The 22,297-nt window shown below is 39.8% G+C and overlaps 2 protein-coding genes across 2 annotated transcripts; both read right to left on the reverse strand.

Annotated features, from left to right (window-relative positions):
- Positions 1–36: 36 nt before the first annotated feature.
- Positions 37–10,992, reverse strand: pip4k2ca (phosphatidylinositol-5-phosphate 4-kinase, type II, gamma a). Its single transcript, XM_056423613.1, has 10 exons — positions 10,618–10,992; positions 9,647–9,744; positions 9,311–9,407; positions 9,001–9,150; positions 5,039–5,185; positions 4,502–4,540; positions 4,284–4,397; positions 3,419–3,674; positions 2,701–2,804; positions 37–2,534 (listed from the first exon to the last, which is right to left on the reverse strand). Exons 1-10 carry the CDS (start codon positions 10,774–10,776, stop codon positions 2,454–2,456), a joined length of 1,245 nt encoding a protein of 414 aa, XP_056279588.1. The 5' UTR covers positions 10,777–10,992; the 3' UTR covers positions 37–2,453.
- An 8,875-nt stretch (positions 10,993–19,867) lies between these two features.
- LOC130199776 (thyrotropin-releasing hormone receptor) lies at positions 19,868–22,086 on the reverse strand. Its single transcript, XM_056423520.1, has 2 exons — positions 21,298–22,086; positions 19,868–20,266 (listed from the first exon to the last, which is right to left on the reverse strand). Exons 1-2 carry the CDS (start codon positions 22,084–22,086, stop codon positions 19,868–19,870), a joined length of 1,188 nt encoding a protein of 395 aa, XP_056279495.1.
- Positions 22,087–22,297: the final 211 nt, after the last annotated feature.

Consider the following 22,297-nt stretch of genomic DNA (forward strand, 5'->3'; position numbering starts at 1 on the left):
CGACATCTGAACGCTGATTGGCCGAGACGCGACACGACCCATCAAAGATGTTTTATTGCGAAGAGCACCACTTCACATTTTCTCTGTGTCTCACTCCAATCTCATAGTTGTTGAGTTTATTATAAACCCACAGACATCAACCAGTTGGTGGGGCTAGAGTCAAGGTCACAAGATCTCCAACGACAGCAGGATTTGTTGTCGGGGAACCATAAATGTTTGTACATTTTTTAATTTAATCAGATATTTCTGTCCGAAACGAAATATTGGATGAAACCAAGATCAGCAACAGCAGGAAAACACATCTGTTTATAGCCGGGCAGAATCACCACACGTGTTCCAAAAAAACAACCAGATAAACACTTTTCAGAAATTCTTTGCAAAATATATTTTGGTCCAAAAGCTGATTTTCAAAAATACAACATGTGCAATCAGCGAGTCGATGAGGCGTCACAGAGGCCTGCAGCTCGTGTTTAGGAACGCTCGCCACGGTACGACGGCACGGCCGACGGCAGGAGCTGCTGTAGTGTTGGTCGACAACGTTTCACAAGCTAAATCTCAAACGTCGTCACAATACACAGACAGGAACGGTCTACTGCTACGCTCGTCTCAAGCTTATCCTCTCACAATGCACAAAACAATACATTCAAAAAGGAGTCTGTCCAAAACAATGATGGATGGGCTCATTCTCAGGAAGTGTTGCGATAAAGACTTACACATGAAGGTATTTCATTACAAAGGCAGGACTGATCCCAACATGTTCAGTTGATTAATGCAGGCCCAGATGATGTGGATGTAGACCCCCCCCCCCAGATTCAAAGTGTGTCCCATCTATCAATGCAACAATAAAGCTTCGATCCCACATATTCTAAACATTCAAATTGCCTGATTTAATAGATACTGTTGGAGCTATTTAATTTGACATTTGTATTTAGGTTTCATTGTAAAGTAATGATTATTTGGGTTATATTTTGATATGTTAATTGTTATTTAGTTTGATATATTTAGTTTTAGGTTCACTGATTGTGTAACACTGGGCACCTGTGGTTACATGTAGAGGTGGGTAGGCACAGGACCAGCATGCACCAGGGTGGCCAATGTTTTTTTTTACCACAGCATCAGCGAAGAGCGTCAGCGTTTTGTTTGTTCTTTTTGTTTGTTTAGAAAATAACTGATCAGAATCAACATACCGAAATGGACGTTACTTTTCTTTTGCCTGCGTCAACACCGAAACCCACGGTGAATCAGTGACGGTTTAATTTGTAGTTTTGTTTGATTTCGAAGGACAAATGGCCACTAGATACATTATAGTATTTATCAAGTGTAGTCTAGACTACAATTGTTGTTTTAATACCTATTTCCATGGAAAGGATATTCTAGGATGTAAGGAATAGTATAACGTTTTGGAAGCTAGGTTTATTTGCTCCTCAGCCAGCATTTACAAAAGGTTCCCTGTGGAGTGTTCCTGTAAACTTACTAAAGGGCTGGGCAAAATTAATTATCACAATACTTTTGACCAAATACCTGGTTGTCAATAGTGCAACAACATTTAAAGGTTCACCACAGGTGCCTATATAGAATATTTACACAATAATATTTTTGATTAATAATCAGTAATGTGATTATAGGTTGTTGAAGGCATATGATAGAACAGTCTGGTATGTTCAGAAAATGACATCACATTTATTCCATATTTTGAGTTTCAAAACCAAAGACAATATCTAGTCTCATATCTGGATATCAATAGAATATCGATATATTGCCCAACCCGAAACAAAAGTTATGTTTAGATTCACTGAAAAACGTACCATTTCTTGCATTCCAGAAAGCAATGTTGAAAACATTTCCCTCATAAAACATTTTCAAGGCTGAGATTTTAAATCCAGCATCCACTGCCCCTGGCTAGCAGTATTCTTATTCTTATTATCTTTCCCTGCCTCACATCTCAGCGTGTTGTGTACAAGCGTCCACAAGAAACTAAACAAGGACCCGCTCAAAGAAATGATGCTACTAGATGTCAACAACTCCACAGGGAACCTTTAAGAGACACACACGAGTGATATTATTATCCCAAATTAACTTTTGTCAAGTAAGTAAATAAACACTTCCCAAAATGTAAGTTTAGTTCATGCCAGTGAAATCAGAAGAAGGAGACAACAACGAAAACTAGTATTTGATCTCACGGTGATGTGGTCCAACACTGATCCACTGCAGTTTGTATCCGTGTACCCTAACGCTCCAGAGTTAACCCTTCAAAGACAGCCTGATATCTATAAGAAATGCATCTTAAAAATAAATAAATGCATCAGAAGTTGTACATTATGTTGCTACAATGCAAGTAGTCTCATCTCAGATCACCACGTTTAAATCATGATCCGTGTGTGCACACTATTTTTGGTCAATGGTTAAAATAGCTCTCAGTTGCAGCGACTTATGGCAGCGCTCTTATCCTCGTGTTAGGCAAAGATGTTAGAGATGAAGTCGCGAAATCGTTTGGCATACTGCTCAGGGTGGACTGTGGAGATTTCAGCACCGGCCTGCAACAGAGGGATGGAAACAAAGGGCAAATTAGGAAAAGCAAAGAAAGGTCAACAACATATGTACACATTGTACACATTGAAGACACGAGAGCAAACATCCAACGCCCGCCACGGAGTCTTTTGAGTCGCCCGCCAGCGCCTTCCTTCATCTTGAGCCACTCACCCCGTGTTTGACAGTTTTTGCTGCATGAGCCGCTTTCTTCTTGGTGTCGTACTGAGTAAGTACGTCAATCAGGCCCATGAAATAGACCTCCCTCTGAGGCGCTCCTGAGATTAAAGAACAACCAGGGTTATTGTCTTGGGTTTGTATTGACAGTGATTCAAGTGTTTCAACAATCATGAGGATTGAAGCACCTTCGTGAGAAATCAATATCAAAGCCTCTGAAACTTTAGCGCTATAATTTTATCAGATGACCTGATGACAGTGGAGATGATAAAACACCCAGACATATGTAGAAGACTTCAGAAGATCAATTAACACTAGGATTCTGTATTTGGATGGGCCGCAACCAACTATCAATCTGCCAATGGATTTATCCATTCATTCATTAGTCTAGTGAAAATTGTAAAAAATAGAAAAGTGACTGGTTACATTCAAGCTCTTGTGAAACAAGTTCACACCATGCTGATTGTTGCGCAGTCAGGTGTGTAAAGACACCAGACACACGTCATGAGCACAGCAACAGTGCTTATGGTATTCAAATTCAGATTCTAAAAATACTATTTCTATTTAAACTCAATAACAGAATGGGGAGACGAAGGTTCCCACTCTAGCTTTGAGTATTAGGATCAGTATCGGGAGAGAGAAAGTCAGATCAGTACATCGCCGCTCACAATTTAGTTTAATTATTCTCATTTTATGGCCAAAACCAAGTATTCACCTGGACAGCTCCCGAGGGCGTACACATCCACATAGGGGTCGAACTCCCCGGGCCCCAGAGGTTTGCAGCAGGACATGTAACCAGCGATTCCCTCTGGAGAGGTCCCATACGAGCCCACCGCAGCAAAGCCGTTCTCCGCCTCTGGCTCTTCCTCATTAAGAACCTCCTCACCCTCCTCTTCGTCCCGCTCAGCTCGACCCACATCGTGGATACCGAGCAGCAGGCTGTAGTCCATGATCTTCAGCCTCACCAGGAACTGGGGACAGTGGAACACATTTGTCAAGGAGGTTTACAGAAAGCATTGATTTACTGTAAGATGGAGATAAAACAGTGCAATTAAATTAACTAGAGCCTTTTTATTTCTTCAGCAAATATAACCAGATTCATCAGCGTCCAACTCCTCAAATGTGCCAATTTTATGTTTTTTTAAAGGTTTGAACTATTGGTCTAAATTGTGAGGTAAATTGTGTTTTTTAATTTACTGCTAATAAAATATAAATGCGTTGCAGCCTTAGACCTACCACAGATAGGAACCTGTATTGTTTACGTTAGTGGTGCAACCAACCACTATTCTATTACACATTTATCTGCTGGCTTCCTTCTTCAGTCATCAGTCAATCATTTGGTCTTTAAATAGCTAAGCATGCCCCTAATAAGCATCCTGCCTGTACTATAGTGATGTCTTCAAATAGCTCGTTTGAACTGTGAAGCAGCCCAAACTCCACAAATATTCAGTTTGTTGTCATTGAAGTGCCAGCACTCCTCTCCCAGAGAAACTCCAGAAATGCAGTCCCTGTGCAGAGGCTGACACTTTGTGGCAGAACGGTGCAACGACAGGGAAGAGTCACATTCACAGGTCACCTACCTCCACATCTTTGTTGAGTTTCTCCATGACCTTCTCCTTCTGCTCATCCGTCACATACACCTTCTGCAAATTGTTCCTGAAGTCCATGTCCTTAAAGGTAGGGAGTTCTTTTCCCTTTAGAAATAAAACATATTTAGCAGGACACATGGGATAAAAAAAAAAGAGACAGCTGGCCCCATCATGACATGAAAAGGGAGGAGACGAGATGCTTCTTTTACCCTCTCTTTGTCACTTGCTTCACGAGCCACCTGAGAGCCCTGCAACAACAAATAGATATAAATAAAAGAGTCAAGATATGTGTAGCCTTTGCTGCAGTGTTTGGCGTAAACATGCAAATATAATATATTAAATATCATTATTATTCAGTGGTTTTCATTTCCCCCCGATGTCAAACAGTGTATCTGTTCCATTTAATAAAATTGTATCAGGTGTGTTTTATTTTCAGTCTTATTTTCCATTAATAATGTCAGTCTATCCCCTTTTCTAAGTTCATTCTAGTCCTTGTTCCTTCATTATGAAGCACGTTGTGCTACATTTCTTGTCTGAAAGGTGCTAAATAACTTTTTATTATTATTACTACACAAAAACAAGAGGATAAAGTTGCTTCTGTTTTGAAAGCAATACGGTGTGAATTGCCTTTCTTGCATCTAAAGGCCACGCTGGAGAAAACACAGTGGTATACAACTTGCTCATTGCTTTGTGAAGCCGACATGAGAAGTGGGATGTGTGATGAACTGTGGTGAAGTTCCCCTCACCTTCAGGTCGTACTTCCTGTGAACAACCATTCTGTGGCTGAACATGTTCCTCATGACGATCAGGTAGGTCTCCTCGCTGTCCACGCTCACACGGTACATACCCAGGAACTGAGGCAGCAGGGTGCTGCCATGACACTTCACGATGTGCTGCAGAGAGGGGAAACAACGGTGAACTGGCCTGGCAGGAGCAGAGCGCGCAATGCTGTCTCAATGTCAACATACAAACAGTAAAAGATTCACAGATAAAAGGCAAACGGCATACGTTTGGCCACTTTAGGAATCTTGAGTGTATCAAGGTTAGACTTTAAAACTGAGATCAGGTCAGTTCAAATGGACTTCAGACTGAACTCAACCAGAGTCCCCTGAAACAAACTGGGCAGGATGTTTAGACGTCACTCTACAGAATACCGTTTTGTTTTGAGGATTGATATTTTTTTAGTTGGCTGCGAGGCACCTCTACCAGGAGAAAGACACTCAGCACCACAGCGAGCTGGGTTCCATCCCCTCGTAATAAACCAGGAGCCCCAGCAAATACAGAAATAAGGTATTCGTTTGTCCCCGCATCAGGAACTTCGAGTTGTTTTGTATTGAATGTAAAATAAATTATATTTAAATCGTTTGCACCTTTGTGTTTTTTATTTCCGAATATTCAAAACATACATTTTGGCCAATTTTAGAATACTATAACACAAGATGATATTTTCCTAAAATCATTGATACCAAGGTAGCTGTCCTTTTAAGACTTTTTCAGTATAAGGAACAGGACATTACGATTAAGTGACTTCAGGAGGATGTCCTTTGTCATTAATACCGATATAAAATCACATTCGGTTTCACATCTTTATTTCCATGCATCACACCAAAAACAAAAAAAATCAGCACTATGAATTAATTATGTTTACGTTATTTAAAGCCATTTAATAGCCCTATATCTCCAATTATAAATATTCTTTTACAAATAGATAAGTTGCAAAGTTTCTATCTATAATCTCTGAATGTGAGCATAACTAAATTGTGTGGTCAAAAAAACTGTTTGGCTTTCTGACAAGTAGGAAGTGCAAAAAAAACCAGAACATTTTTGTTTGAAAAGCTGGACCATACACCTGCTAGAAACCACAACACCTGATCCTCAACACGCAACTTAATCCACATAATGCCTGAATGCCAACACGCCAACAAAGTTAAAGCCTCCTTAAGCAAAGCCATCGTGACTGTCCCGAATGCTTCAGTACAGCATTTCAATATGCAGTTATTTTGCAGCTAATAAACAAATGTCTAAATAATTCAGTATTTCACAAAATATGAAAATATTGTTCAGCATGCAACCCTGAAATTAAATGTGACAAAAAAACCAATGCAATACACGGACAATGATGTCCGCTATATCATGATGAATGAGGGAAACTGTGCTCGGATAACAAAGAGTTAATTCAGAGTGAATAATAAAAAAGAAACTGCCATTTTTCCTCATCTCCCTCCCAGTTCTATGTAGGCCGCGTAACCACAGGCTACACATTCCAGCAAGAACTCAAAGCAGCCAGAAGTTTACTCACTTGCATGTTTAGCCTGAAGTAAGACCTATTTTTAAAGTATAAAAACACACACGCACGAACATTGATAAATGGTCAAATATGGAAGGAAACCACAAAATAGAGGCGAACGTATGCCACTTCCCACTTATATCTCGAACAAATGCACTCTACTATTGACATACAGAGATGTGTTGACGTGAACATTTGCATATCTCCAACAAACCAACACTAATATAACAGAGTGTTTGTTCTCCATGCACCGCAGTGCTGTAACCTTGAGGAGAGGTTTTGGTTTGTTTGTATTCACAGTTTCCCCACAGGGAGGTCAGTGGTCAGGTCCGGTTTGCATCTCAGACACTAAAGCCATACATGTTTTCAACCCGACTAACGGCACCACATTGCTGCTCCTGGAAAGACGTATACATCTAGAAAAAGTCATATTGTAGTCTCGACGTCCCTCTGTGAGACAGAAAAATGTAAAAGAATCCCCTGGGATGTGCTCATTTTAGGAACTCGTATTTTGGGTTTTTGGCTTCGAAAAGGTCCAAACAAAGGTTAAAGAGAATATTCTGTAAGTAGGACACTCAGCGCCGTGGATGAGAAGCTTTATACAGCTCAGTGAAGCAGACAGGAAGTGGCTCAGTGTGTGTGTGTGTGTGTGTGATGTAGCGGTGAGAGTCTCGAGGACCCTCAGGATTTGATTCTGTTTTAGAGCCGTATGATGAGATTATAAAACGATTATTCATTCATCTTAATGCACAACTAGATTGTTCTCAGCCACTATGTGTCAATTTAAAAACACAGCATATTTGTCATGATTCCTAATAACAAATAGATAATAATAATTTATCAATTCAATCGTAACATATAGAAGACATGTATACTGCAGGGTTACCTTTCCCAGCATTGCCTAAAAAAAATTATAATAAATAAATGAAATTGTGCCTGTAGCAGCATCCTGATCCTGTTCAAAAGCTGAATGTTGTGATTCACTTGACAAAAAGGCTGCCTTTATTTAAAAATAAATAATATAGACTTCCCCTGGTCAAGGCAATAAGCATCCAGTACAAAAATAAAGCTTTCTCTGCAACATGTGGTCAAACCATACATAGTGATAAAGTGCGCGGTAACTGCGACACAGGATTCTGCATCAATGGACGCACATTGTTATTCTTATCCTACACGCTCTCCCCAGTGATTCTATGACTTTAGCTTTGCTGCAAAGTGAGAGTTTTGCTTTGTCCGTACAAAACGTGGAGATGGAATGTTGTATTTCGGTTCCAACGGTTGCAACGTAGCGTGAAATAATAGTCTCACAAGGACCGAGTCGGGGCGCAAATCCATGGCAATAAAAGTTGCAATCTATTCACTCTCTCCGAGTTGGTAGCAAGAGGAAGAAAAATATTTCCATACGCTAGTTTTTAAGCCAGGGGAGGGGTGCCGGTCAGATTGTACCATAATAGGCTGCTCAAGCTCAGCCTCCCTCCCCAGAACCCTGATAGTATTTGGCCTCGCTGAGGACCGAAACGAGACGCACATGTTTGACACCTGTTGCGTTCAAAGGAAGCCGTAGGACAGCCCGGTGTCAACATGTTGAGAATTGAGTTTTAAGTTTCCGATCACCGAGTTTTCAACATCTGACAGCCAGTTGCTCCTTGTGTCTAGTCTCACTCGGATTGTGGTTCTTACTCTGAAAGGGTGCTCAGAGTGTTTTGGAGGGCGACGGGTGAGAGGACCCTGGGGTTGCTACCCGAATCCTTCTGCTGAGGAGTGATGAACAAATCCACTCACTGTTCTGCTTCAGCGAGTTCAACTTGCAGAAAGTCAACTTTCAAGTAAGAATCTGTGGTTTCATAATTAAATGCATCAATGAATCAGCGTGCTGCTGCTGTAGAGATGTTCCCTCTAGGCACTTTGCTGTTGGAAAACAGAGTCGAACAGATCTTTGCTTGAAAATATTGCACAATTTGTGGCACTGTTGGAATACGTAAAGAAGCAACAGATTGGGAGCATTTTGTTTGCCGAGACAGAAAGCAGACTTGTCAGCTGACTCCCATCGAGGCTTCATGTCTCGTGAACAGATAAAACCTCATCTGTAGGGCTCAGAAACCTTTCAGTGTGACACTTTTGTAGAGGTAACTGTTACAGTCACATACGAGAGAGCCAACGGGAATCACGACTGACACCTAAACTATGGCCGGTTTAAAAATAGGTTCGTTCAATGTATTGCCCCAGTCCGAGATGAAATTATAAATTATTATAAAAGTTTTTAAAGATTTAAAGTACAGGTCCAAAGACATGGCAAGAACATCTTAAAGGTTTTAAGAGGCACACTAACACACTCTTAGCTGTTGGGCTTTACAAGACATTTGCTGACAGAAAACAAAATAAGAATATCGCCAGCATTTTCCTTTAGTCATCAGACCTTACCTGGTGATACTCTGACAGGATGCTGTGCATGTCTGCAATATCCTCGCTGGAGCTTTGCTTGATGACCAGCGTTCGGTCGTAGGAGTTGAGGAGCAGACCCTCTCCCTGGTCCTCCACACTCCTCACAGGGGGACTGCGGGTCAACGAAACCTGGAGAACATGAAGCCAACAGATAAGTGTAGAGATTATCTACTATTAGTTTCAATCTGATTATTGAAAAAATAAAAAATGTGAGTTTCTAAATAGAGAAAAAAAAATGACATTACATACATTACAAAACATATAGGGTATATATAAATTCATTACATACCTGATAGTCCAGATCCTCAATACCAAACCGTTCCCTTAGATTTCGAAAGACCTGAGGACAGTATTCTTTGAACTTGAAATGTCCTGGAAGATTTTCTCTGCAAAAGGAGAAGAAGCTTGCTGAAGACCCAAAGAGATGTTTACATGCCCTTTACATATTCTTAAAAAAATCTTTCAAATGCTACAGTCCAACATAGACTTCAGGACTTTGATATCAGTTCACGATCTTCTGCAAGTTTGGCATAACAAGAGACAAGACAGTGTCTGGCACATTTAATAAGTTATTTACATTTCAACCAATCGTGCTTCAGTCTGACAACGTAGGTCTGTGTCTTACTTGTTAAAGAGGTGGTTGTTTACTTTGATCTTAGTGTTGGCTTTAAAGTCATCAGGTAGCAGCATGACAGGAACAGGCACCTGGTTGAGATCATTAATCTGAAAGAAAGGTAAATGTCAAAACAACAAATATATGAGCCTGTGATAGGGTCTAAAATAGAGCTGCAACAAACATTTATTACTAACGTTACACTTGTTCAGTGGGGCAGGATGTTCTTAGCTCTTTAAGTAAAAATAGTAATAGCACAGATTAAATATGCTCCGATAAAAGTAGAAGTTCTACATTCAGACATATACTTAAAAAGATTAAAAAATAAAAAATAACTTATTTCGGATTAATACTAATGATATCACTAGATTATATTTATTGCTGCATCAATGTTAGCATCACATTATTGTTATAGCTGGAAAAGGTGGAGCACATTACATATACTTCCTACACTGCTGTGTAGCTTAATCCTTGACAATACACTATAATGTAATTTACTAATTCATTAATGTGTTGCATTAATAATCTGAATCTCAAAGTAACTGGTAGCTATGATTTCAAATACATGTAGTGGAGTAAAAAGTACAACAAACGGAGAGTATAACGTAGGTCAAACAGAAGAACTCAAGTAAGTTAGTGCAGTAAAGTACAGTTAACGCTACATCACATCACTTAATATAAGAGCAGAGCATTACTTCGACCATCAGATATAAAGCCAAGACATTAGTACTCTTGAATATATTTGAGCATAGTCCCTTACTTCATTTCAACAGATGTTACCAAAGTCCACATAGATTTATTTAGCATTTTAAAAGCTGTAAACAAAAAAACAGCGTAACAGGTAAGCAGATGTGACAACGAATGTAATCAAACATTAGTTGGTGACGCGATATTAAAACTCCACCACCTGACTAACTTGCTAACGCTAGCTGCTCACTAAGCTAGCTCCGTTGACTCGTTCACGGAGCTTCGGAGTGACTCACCGAGTGATTGACGCCCCACATGAAGACGCTCAGGACCGGGTCGCTGGCTCGAAACACTTTCACCTTCTGCTGCACGAAATGTTTCTTTTTAGTTTTCGTCTTCGGGGCCAGGACCACCATCGGACTGGAAGCGGCCCCGGAGTTACCGAGGGCAGCCATGAGCACAGACGGGCTCTCCACGTCTCCTGAGGACCTTTCTTCCTACTGGCTACCGTCAGTAAAGCTAAACTAGCCGACGTCGCTCTCTCTCTAAGCGGCGACGACCAACCAAAGTTCACCTGTCGAGCTCCGGTGTTCCGTTACACCGACGCCGTTTCTCTATCGTACACTTTAACGTTTAAACCGGCGTGATGGATCATTACTCAACTTCACTAATGCGTGACTAGTTGCATACTTCCGAATCACCGCTGACAGTCCACCACCGCCCCCTCGAGCCCACCCATGTTATTATCAACCACGTGGTGAGTATGATTGGCAGCTGTCAGGGACCATTGCAATCGACGCTAGTGCGTCATGTGACTTCTGAGGGGCGGGCAGAACTAGAATATATGGTGCGTTCAAGTTAAGTTAGACAGTCGGAGTTATCACTTCTTAAACTCTGTGACCTCAGCAGTTCGTAAATTACTCAATACGTTTGATGTACTCTCATTAATGCCACCGTGTAAAGTACTCTGTTGCAAGTAAATGTCCTGCTTTCAAAATATTACTCAGTTAAAAGTAGTATCAGTAAAATATACTTAAAGTAAGTTTAAGAATAATATATCACTGGATTATAATTATTGATACATTAATGTGTAAGCATCACTCATGTTCCTGCTGGCAACGTTATACTCTGTTGGGGAATTGTAACAAATAATAAACCCTAATGTATTAATTTATGTATTTTGTAGTTTGCAGGGTATAAATAATCTTGAATCTTCGAGCTGACATGAAACAGATGTGATTAAGTCTCCCAGGCTTTTGTGTATTCCTGTTATGACATAAAGAGCTATGATGATTAAAGCATATACTTAACTTTATTTAAACTGTTTTGACTTCAAAATCACACAATTGTAGACTCTGGGGCCTCTGGAAAATAAGCCCATCAAAGCCAGTATGTGAAAATGTACCAGTTACAGGAATTATTATATCAGATGGTCTATCTTTCATCAATAACAAACACAAATGTGAAGAGAGTCTCTGTGGTGAGAATGGAAACATCGTGAATGAGAATGGGATGAAACTCTGACACGTTACTTAAAGAAATAAATCAATCTACGCTACATCATGTGGTTATAAACTTAATACAATAAGGTTTAGCGCACTTATGTTCTGTAGAAAACAGGTTAGAGAACAGTAACTTTCTTTCAAAGATCATTTTTATTGTGTTACCACACTGGTACAACACTGGCATTACTGCACCAAAACAAGACCCAGAGATACTTTCTCGAAGAACTCCAGCACAGCAGCAGCAGCTCACTCCCAACCAGCAGGGAGCAACCCACCCGTTTTACAGCAGAAAACCACACCCTCGGAATCAGGGATTTGACTACCTGCTGTTAAAATGTTGCTTTCTCGAATACTTTATTTACCCACAACATGTTTTGAATAAAATTATCCTATAATATTTGAATGACTGAAATGTTCAACTGTTAAACATTCATATATACACTCACAACATTAACTCCTACTTTAGAATATGGATGAAAAGCCCCACAGGTGTTCTCACTTATCTATTTTGATTTAGAGCTCCTCTCAGGACTGGGTAATGTGCTTACACTGCGCTTGACTGACTCTAAGCTAACTGTTGGAGCAGAGGTGTAATTAGCCAGAATAATTGATACCACCTGTGTGGATGTGCTCAGAGGGGCCTTTAAACTCATTGAGTAAAGGTGAATGACAAGAACGGCCCTGATCCCCTCACCTGTGTGAGATGCAGGCTTCAAACACCCACCAAAAGTAATAAAAAGCATCCAGCATGGTGGCTTTGAGATTTTACTTCTGCTGTTGATGATGTAACTTTAAAGCATTATCTTTACTTTATCCCCTCGTAAAACTCCCTCAATGGCAAAAAGAAGTACTCTTAATGTGAACAAACTGCACACTTCATGTGTTTGTTTGCCAACCAGCATGTTCTCCATGTAATACTCCAAATGTGTTGATGGTAAGCATCATAACGCCCTCGCTGTGCTGTGTATATGATACACGAGTCATGAGTAAATGCTTTTCATCAAAAATAAAATTGTCAGGATTTAAATCTTTATGGGTGTCTCCTCATCTCAAAATGTTACGACTATGTGAAAATATAGACTTGAGACAAGATTATGTGTAGTTCCTGCTCAACCTTTAACATAGTCATATATAATCAGGTTGGTTATCAGCATCAGAGGCCTGCTGTTGCAATGAGACAGCCTGAGCTTTAATCTTGTGCTCTATATTAAAGTGGTGGTGGAGATGATGTGTGCAGCTGTATATGTGCCTGATAAATGACTAAATGTCCCTTTTTGTATGCACAGCATACAAACGTGGGTCATTATGAGAAACATATGTATGAATGCTTCAGTAGATGTGCAAAGCTTTCATCTTGGCAAACATTTTAATATTGATTAGTGGTTATCAGTGTACTTTGAAATTGCACTTGTTTGGGTTTCAGTCCATATTACCATCTGATATGGTCCATTAGGACTCATTACAAATATAGTTGCAGACGGTATGATTCATAAAATAAACATTTATACACATTTCATTGATTAAAACAGGCCGAGATGGTAAGAAAAGCGAGATATAGGTTCTGCATATGTTTCTATAATTATATCTATTTGCATTTGTACATGTCACTGCATAAGACAAAGCAGAACATCATGGGATTGCTTCTTGAATAAGCTTGTATACAACCAATTGATTGATAATCTTGCAAGAGTGTTCGTGCATACTTCCTCTGTGTTACGTAGAAGCCCGACTCTCCATATCTCGAACACATAGTCACCATTTTGTAAAAGTTGTGTATTTACTGTATAATGCATTGTGTAAAGAACTACACTCGCTATGGAACATATGCAATGCATATTCTGACATGAACAATAAGAGAGAAGAGGGAAATGTATCATAACATTTAAATTTGTACCCTTTTTCATACAAATGTCAAAAGTGGGTTTTGAATTATATGTTGCCTGATGAAGGCAACATATAATGTAGTATTTGGAATTGCGTGTTCTTTATTTGATAGGTTTGATACTATAAATAGGCAGATGGACTTATATATTTATCTATTTCCTATAATACATAAGATACTGTGTGTTTTCTCAGCATATGCTGTTTAATGATAAATGTGACGAGAGACATCCAAGTCATCCAATTTATTTTATTATATTTCATTCAATGTATTCTGTCTGCTGGGAGCAATACAACCTTGCTTTAATGGTTCTTAAAACACATTTCATGTACAGACTAACATGGTCAGTCGTGATCAATAATTTCTGCTCTGCAATCAAAAATGTCATAAAAAATCGCACACAAGTATCGATCAACCATATGTTTTCATATTTCAGGGAGCATCAATACTGTGCTGTAAATGTATAGTTTATATGACCCTGGGGGGGAGGGGGGGAGATCAATAATTTAATATTAGGAAAGAGATGCATTGCTTCCATTATAATGTATTTCAGCTCAATAGACACACACAATAAAATAAGAATCACTTCGCTGCAAAAAAGGGTATACATTTACGCTTGTGAAATACTACTACTACTACTACTAATACATCTTTATCTTACATTAGTATGTTGCTAAGCTAACATTTGCTAATTAGCCATAAACACACAGTACAGCTGAGGTTGATGGAAATGTCATTAGCTTTACAGTGTTGTCGTCAAAAAATCAAGTTGTGGATGAATTCAAATGTTAATCTGACGATGGTGCTAAATGTACAGTTTGCAGTTAATCCTGTGGAACATGAATGTGTGAAACAGATTTCATCAAACGTTCAACAGTTTGTGGAAATATTTCAAGTTAAAATATTTGTCTGGAGCAAAGAGTTGGACTGAAAGACCAACATTGCCATCCCTAGAGCCGCCAGCCGCTTAAAAAGCACAACTTGCCTTTGATCTCCTGAAGCAGACATTAATATATATACATATATATATATATAAATAAATGTTTAAAAAAAATATATATATATATAAATAATCTAGAAGAATTATATTCCTCTTGTTAGAAGCAAAACCAGCTTGTCATCCTTTCATCAGACATTTCCTCACAAGAGGAATATAATTCCTCCTGAGAGCTCCATTTCACCGGCTCTGTCAACCTCATTGCAGCTCAGTGTCCTGCAGTTCTAACAATCTCTGCTGTTATTATATTATTAATCTCCCCCTTCATGCTCTGCTTCAATGAACTTTTTAACTGCAGATTACAGAAGGAGACTGTCTGTATAAATAAGAGTTTAGCTTATCTGCCTTTAAATATACATGTACTTCCAATTGCACATCTCACTCTTTGTTTACAGCTTCTTGTTGGCCTATATTATTTATTTTTTATTTCAGAGCGCTGGATTCTGGCAGTGGGATGAAATGTTCCTGACAGACGGAAAATCATATCCCAAATCTAAGGGACATGCACACTTGATTATCGGCATCCAGTTCTGACATTTAAACCGGCTGCACTGAGCGATGGAGAAGGCCTTCCCTCTGAGCACCACCTAGCACGGCATGCAGTGGGAGTTTTGAGCCACCAGAGGCCACCAGGCATTCAACACCACCTCATTCTCAATGGTTCAGTATAATAACAGAGAGACGCTTATTCATTTGAACCTCGATCGACTTGTGTTAGTAAGGAAAGCATCATTTTCTTTCGAGGAAAAAAATATACATGTGTGTTGTGATGTTTTTCTTATTAATAATATAACAAATAGCCATCAACACACTTTCAATGGAAGAAGAGAAATTAAGACTTGAAATTGGATGCTGTTATCCATTTCTAAGGCATCTGCAGTAATTAACTAACGTTTTAGTAATTGGTATTTTTCTCAGCAGAAAAAGAAGATAGAACAAAGCCATCATACATATTAGTTACACATGTGCTTACATGTATTACTAATATATAGAAACACACTGTGTAAATACAGTATACGTATATCCTATCACGACCGACCAATAACTGATACGATATTAAGCTACAGCACTCACAACACATTTAGACGTTCTCAGCTTTAGAAGACAAACCATGTCATGTCTTGATCAGTTTTTTATTTTCCAGTTTTGTATTAAATATATAAAAAATGCAACAACAAAAAAATCCCTTACACAATTCAGTAAACAAAAACAGTATTGCGTAACTAAGGCTTGGGCAGCACGGTGGCTCAGTGGTTAGCACTGTCGCCTCACAAGAAGGCCCTGGGTACGAATCCGTCTTTCGGTCGTTCCAGGTTTTCTGTGTGTGGAGTTGCATCTCCTCCTCGTGCTCGCGTGGTTTACTCCGGTGCTCCCCCCCCCCCCCATCAAAGACATACCATCACGCACCTCCCCGCAGCCTTGGATGGAATGAATGGATGGTGGGTGAAGGGAGGGGTGGGGAGAGGGCTGCGGCTGCTTGATCTGCTGCCACTGCCCCAGAGGCAGCTGGAGAGCTATGATGCCCCACAATGACTGCGTGTGTGTGTAGTGTGACTGGATTGTACTAGCGACTTCAGGTGACTTGAGAAGCGCTATATTTAAAATAAATGATTATTATTATATTATTATAAGGCATATTCAACCAATAAACACCTACTTTTGTTAACTTTTGCTTTGAGAGTACTGGAAATGTACGAGATGTGCTAAAAACACATCTCTTGCCTCCCTGCTTTGGGTCTCAACAAAATATGCTCTCTGCATTATATAGTTTCAGTGAAGGATATTCATTCAAACGTGAGTGTGACGAAATTGTAGCCGTCACCCGTGGGTTTCCCCCCCCAAGCACCAAGGATAGCCAGACAGCCGCGACGAGGTTCCGTTGGACAACATATTTATTATATTTTGTTAACACAACACACGAACAGCAGACAACGCTGGCCTCACTCTGTCTCCTCCCCTCTCTCTGCTCTTTTTCTTTTATACAGCAGCATCGGCTGCTGACTGATTATTATTTCTCACTGATTGTGAAACTGATTGTCAATCAGCCAGCAGCCGAGGTCAGATTAGGGACAGCTGCCACAGTGAGGATTAATGGACAATAAATAAGTCTCATTCTACAGAATAATGGTTTTCCTGAAATACAAATTTGGTTTGAAATAACTTGACTTAAGCAAGCACAATCAGTCCTGAAGTATTTAACATGAGACAAAAAAACATTATTGATGCATTGTCCAGAAAAATGAGAAATGGCTGGTTAAGCCATAAACAACATTTTAGATGTAGATCTGTGTATTTCTGCCTTAACTGATTCTTTTCTCTACCAGACCTTTGTGGCTTCTTTCATCACAAAAACTCCTTATGTGGAATAAATCAGAACCATTCGGATGGCCCAGTATCCAGAGGGACCGTTTTACACAATACGTGACAGAGAGCATGGCTGCGGCATTACAAAACACCAAGAAGGTTGATAATTGACTCACCCTATAGGTGCCCAACCTGCTGTGAAGCTGCATTAAGCTACAAACAAAGCCATCACATTTTCTTATATGTGTTGCCAATAACTGTTATTCATGTTGTTTAGATGCTAAGGTGTTGATGGTTTTTATAGTTTAGAGTGGCAACAGGAAACAAGGGTGTCATGTGTCCATACAAAGAGTAGGTTACAGGCAAATTAATGCAAATTAGAACAAAAGAGAATTATAAGTGTGTCCTTGAAATTAACCATCTGTTATTCAGGGTTGTTTTGATCCTGCAAGAATTCATGTGCTAGAGCTACAGGGAAATTCAGTTTATGTAAATCTATTCTCTAAAATGAACTGGATGAACAACGTTTTTATTTATTTTTTAATTCGACACACAAAATGCTCATGAATGAAGAGAACGTATACATGTATTAAGGCTGTTACATTATTTGTTATCCACTTAAAACTACAAAGCCAGTTTTTGAAAATATTTTAAAAACACAAGATCAAACATGTACAATATACAGAATACATAACAGATACTGAGCTTTTTAAGCGCTGCAGAGTTGGCTGTGTTTAGATGCAGAGGCATGCAGTAATGATGAAAACAACAGCAATAAGACGACACAGGCAGAAAACTTGTTTACAACAACTAACGTAAAAATATGTTCCCATAATGCACTTGCTGTCAAATGTGTTGCTTGTCAAAAAGACGATTGACAGACAACTCTTTTCATCCTCTGGCTTGGCCGATGGGAGTTTTCATTTACGGCCTCCTAGTTTGTGAGACTATAAATCTAAAGATACACATCATTCACACAAAGCAGGTTCCTCTGGGATGCCGGGGATTTTATTCTAAGAAAGTCCAGTGACAATTTTGACAAGTAGAAGTGGAGTTTAGTTGGTACATGAAGAAAAACATTATTGCTCTTAACTAAGAATTAAAATACTTTATACTTACGGACCTGCCTATCCACACAGGAGTTTTCAATTCCTGGTTAATTAGACCTTTAGTGAAATAAATCACCAAACTTTAATGATTCATAAAAAGGTCCTCATTTCCTGCCGTCATCCCTCTGCAATCGTCATTAAATACCCCAAATAATGATGATGAGTAAAAGAAAGATAACGGTGTAAATGTTCCAGCCCTTACCACACTCAAATTCAAAGAAATGCAGTATAGGAAGGCACAATTATTATTATTATTAACAAATACACTACAACTGCATTTCAATAAAATATCTTTGCATCCTTGAATGTTTGAATCCTTGAACAATGCTCACAGGCGGGTGAAGGACATGCCGATCAAGCCCAGTCTGTAGACATCACACAGGTATGAGAGGAGGTTTAATCCGGTGACATAAGTGACCACACCTGTGTGCACCTGTGTGAAGGACATGCCAATCAAGTCCAGTCTGTAGACATCACACAGGTATGAGAGGTCTAATCAGGAGACATAAGTGAACACACCTGTGTGTGTTGGGTAAAGGCTTTAGTTCAATTAACACCATGTCGGCTTACAGTTGTCTATAGAGGCTGCTTAGCTATGCTGTTGACCTATGTGTGATCATCTACGGTTCTCACAATGACAACGCTAACATGCCGATGATTAGCGTCCCCATGTTCACCATTTTTGTTGAGCATTTTAGGATCCTATCATTTAGTAGTTCGTGCTGAACACAAAGAACATAGGAGGTTGGTGTGTGTACTCCATAGTAGTGGAGACGTTTACTCAAAACCACAAATGTGAACCTCATGGTGGCGCTAGAGGAGACTTCAGATTACCAGGGTCACCAAAATCGGCAAGATTCATCATCTGGGAACCATGAATATCAGTCCAACATGTCATCACAATCCAATGAACAGCTTTTGATGCAGTTACATCAAAGTGGTGTTGCCAAGCTGATTACAAAAAAAAGTATTCAAATCAATATTTTGATTATTTATCCGTGGAAAGATGGCCCTTTGGCTCCGCTTAGACGGTGTCCACCAATTTAACATGCTGGAACATAATGCAATGCATTAAATGGTCGCAGTTAAAACTCATTCCCTTCCAGTTGCTGTGTGTACTGTGTGACTGTTTGTCCTATTGATGTTGATAAATGAATAAAGTATGAATAAAATGGACAAAATCTGGACTGTGTGTTCATCAGTGCAATCCAGACTGACAGTGTAACCATGAAAAGCACAAGTGCACTTGTTCTCTAGAGACACATGCTGATCCTTTGATTAGGTCAGTGTTGCACAAAACAAGTACCGGTACTAGTCAAAGGTCTGGACATTATTTCAAGGCAAAATTCAAAATATGCATCAACAGGATCTGTTTTACATGCCAAATAAAAAGTCCATCTCTGTTATTGTTTGTATGTTTTCTATGTGCACTAAAATGGCAAGTAGAGTTCTTCCAAACATTTCAAAGAACCACTAATATTTTTGAAATTTCAACAGATATTATGATTCACATTATGAGCCACTAAGCAGTATGAAGTACACTAAAGCTTGCTCTCACATACTGTTTTTATAACACCGTTACAAGACTGATGCAAAAGTACCCCACCTACAACACCACAAACTGCATATTAATCACTGCAAACGAGGAATATCTACAGATCTCAGGGGCAGTAAATACTTTTTCTAACAGATGTAAATAACAGCAATCTTAAACAATTAATAGAAAGATGTTTGAAGCCAACAAACTCTTTAAGAAATGCTGAAAGTGCTCGCGTTGGCAACCATTTTGTTGCACCGTCTGTGGGTTTGGACGCTCACCTCCTCCTGCTCTGTGACCAGGTCGTTGCTCTCATGGGATACGTCCTTTATCACGCCGTAGTACATTGGCACATTGTACTCTGCCGCCTTGCCCTTGTGTCGCCAGTTGCACTTGCAGAGCTTTTTGAACGCGACGCGAAACTTTTGAGACATGAGGTTGTAAATGATGGGGTTGATGGCACTGTTGGTGTAGATGCAAATACGGCAGAAGAGCAAGAACCAGGTGTTGTGGTAAGGTGGGTCAATAAATGAGTTGACCACCACCAGTGTTCGATAAGGCATCCAGAGCACGGCGAAGAGGACGACCACCACAGCCAGCATCTTTGTTATCTGTTGATGCAGAGAAGGAGACAGAGGAGCAAGAAAACAGTGAGATCTCATTTACTAATAACAAGAGTTTACAGCTGTGCTAGTGGCTCTGTTAAGTTGTAAACCCATGTAAAGCTGGGCTAAATTCTAAGATCGGTATGCTAATATGCTAACGATTACAATGCCAAGGAGCAGGCTATTTCGAAGGAAAAACAACACTGATGATTCTCATAGAGAAGATGGTGATGCAATAATTGTAATAAATGCACAGTTTCAATCAGTATCTTCTGGAAGCCATTCGTCGTGTTGCACTTGTATGTCCATATCTATATAGTGAGGGAAACAGTTGTGTAACTACTTGAAAAGAGAGCTCAACTCGTGTCTCACTTACACACAGGCTTATTAAGATGTGGCGTGTGCATGTCAGATTAACGATTTCCGGGACATAATATAAATTGTCGCACAGCATCCCATTTCAATGTGGAAGACACCATCCGACCAATACCTCTGATGAATCATACAGGCAGCTTAATGGATGTTTAAGAGTTATAATGTTTGCACGATGATTAGTACTCAACACAAAGTACGGTGAAGTGGATATATCATTAGTTTTGCAGGTATTTTTGGTCATTGACCAACGTATTGTATCTGATGATGAAGTAGATAAAAAGTCAGAGGATCACCAACTTATTACAGTTCATCCTGGTCATGAATGTCTGAACCACATTTGTTGTATCAAAGTCAACCTCATGGTGGAGCTAAACATAAATAGGTGGGATCCATGGGACTCATCCTTTGAGAACCATGACTGATTGTAAAACCCATGCAATAGTTGTTGAGATTTTAAGATTCTAAACATGATGTAAAAAAATATACATTTGAGGAAACAATTGAGATTTGGAAAATGACCTAAAATATATATTTTTTGCATTTACCACATTTACATTGAGGTCAAGCTAAAAAGACACAGAGTCGAAATGTATTCATACATTTTTGCTGTTTTCTCATGAAGATAGATTATTCTCTAAACTGTGTGTCAGCATTTACTTTACCTGTTTCCTTGCAGAAACCGCACCCTTGTTTCCCTTGTTGCCCTTGTTGACCTGGTTAGTGCTCCTGGAGTGACCCTGGTGAACCGACCCTCCTCCGTCGTTCATGTGCGAAAGCAAAGGGCTCATGAACAGAATCCGGGCGATGAGACCGTAGAGGACAATGGCCACAATGAGGGGGATCACATAGAACAAAGAGAAGTCCAGGAAATAGATCGGCATGTAGAAGTTCCTGGAGACTCGGTAGCCACATGTGACGACCACTCCGTTGGTGTAGACGGTTTTGTTTGTGTCCACTAAGAAGAACCACATGATGCAGTAGAGGGAGGTAAAGACCCAGACTGCAGCTATGATCCTCTTGGCCCGGGAAACGGTGCATATCATTTGTGCCTTTATGGAGTGACAAATAGCGATGTATCGTTCGATGGTGAAGGCTGTGATAGAGAAGGACGACACGTTGATGCCCAGGTACTGAAGATAAGTTATGCACAAGCAGCCTGAGTATCCGTATATCCAGAAGGCTACAACATCAGAGATATTCGGCAGCCCTGCAGCCAGGAGCACAATGAGGTCTGCGACAGCCAGACTGACGAGGTAGCAGTTAGTCGGGGTCACCATGTGTTTAGTGCGCAGCACAACCAGCACCACCATGATGTTCCCAGCAATCCCAACAATACAGATGAGCATTATCAAACATATTGTTATGATCTGCTCTTCAGGAGGGTTCAGAGGTATTTCTGTCCGATTTACAACCTGAGTGACTTCTTGAAAGATGGTTGTATTGTTCTCCATTGTGTTCAAGTTCTACGCACACAATTCAGTTGTTCTCCAGAGACACAAAACTAGAAGTCTAAAGAGAGAAACAAAAAGAAAAAATAGAGACTGTGTAAAATGATTGGGCTGAAAGGGAGATTTTAATTTCATATACATTTGTTTCTTTTTTTAAGTCGGCACTCCCGCATCATATTTTCTTTCCCCGCTCCCCTTGACTTACAGGGGCAGG

Source organism: Pseudoliparis swirei, chromosome 9, assembly GCF_029220125.1.
Source record: "Pseudoliparis swirei isolate HS2019 ecotype Mariana Trench chromosome 9, NWPU_hadal_v1, whole genome shotgun sequence".
Classification (NCBI taxonomy): Eukaryota; Metazoa; Chordata; class Actinopteri; order Perciformes; family Liparidae; genus Pseudoliparis; species Pseudoliparis swirei.

What these genes read in the sequence shown, in the direction of transcription:
- pip4k2ca (XM_056423613.1), bottom strand. Translation starts at nt 10,776, where the DNA reads ATGGCTGCCCTCGGTAACTCCGGGGCCGCTTCCAGTCCGATGGTGGTC. An exon ending in TCCTGTCAGAGTATCACCAG is followed by an intron (nt 5,186 to 9,000) that starts GTAAGGTCTGAT and finishes CCCTCTCTGCAG; the next exon opens with CACATCGTGAAGTGTCATGG. An exon ending in CGCCCTCGGGAGCTGTCCAG is followed by an intron (nt 2,805 to 3,418) that starts GTGAATACTTGG and finishes CTTTAATCTCAG; the next exon opens with GAGCGCCTCAGAGGGAGGTC.
- LOC130199776 (XM_056423520.1), bottom strand. Translation starts at nt 22,086, where the DNA reads ATGGAGAACAATACAACCATCTTTCAAGAAGTCACTCAGGTTGTAAAT. An exon ending in CGGTTTCTGCAAGGAAACAG is followed by an intron (nt 20,267 to 21,297) that starts GTAAAGTAAATG and finishes CTGCATCAACAG; the next exon opens with ATAACAAAGATGCTGGCTGT.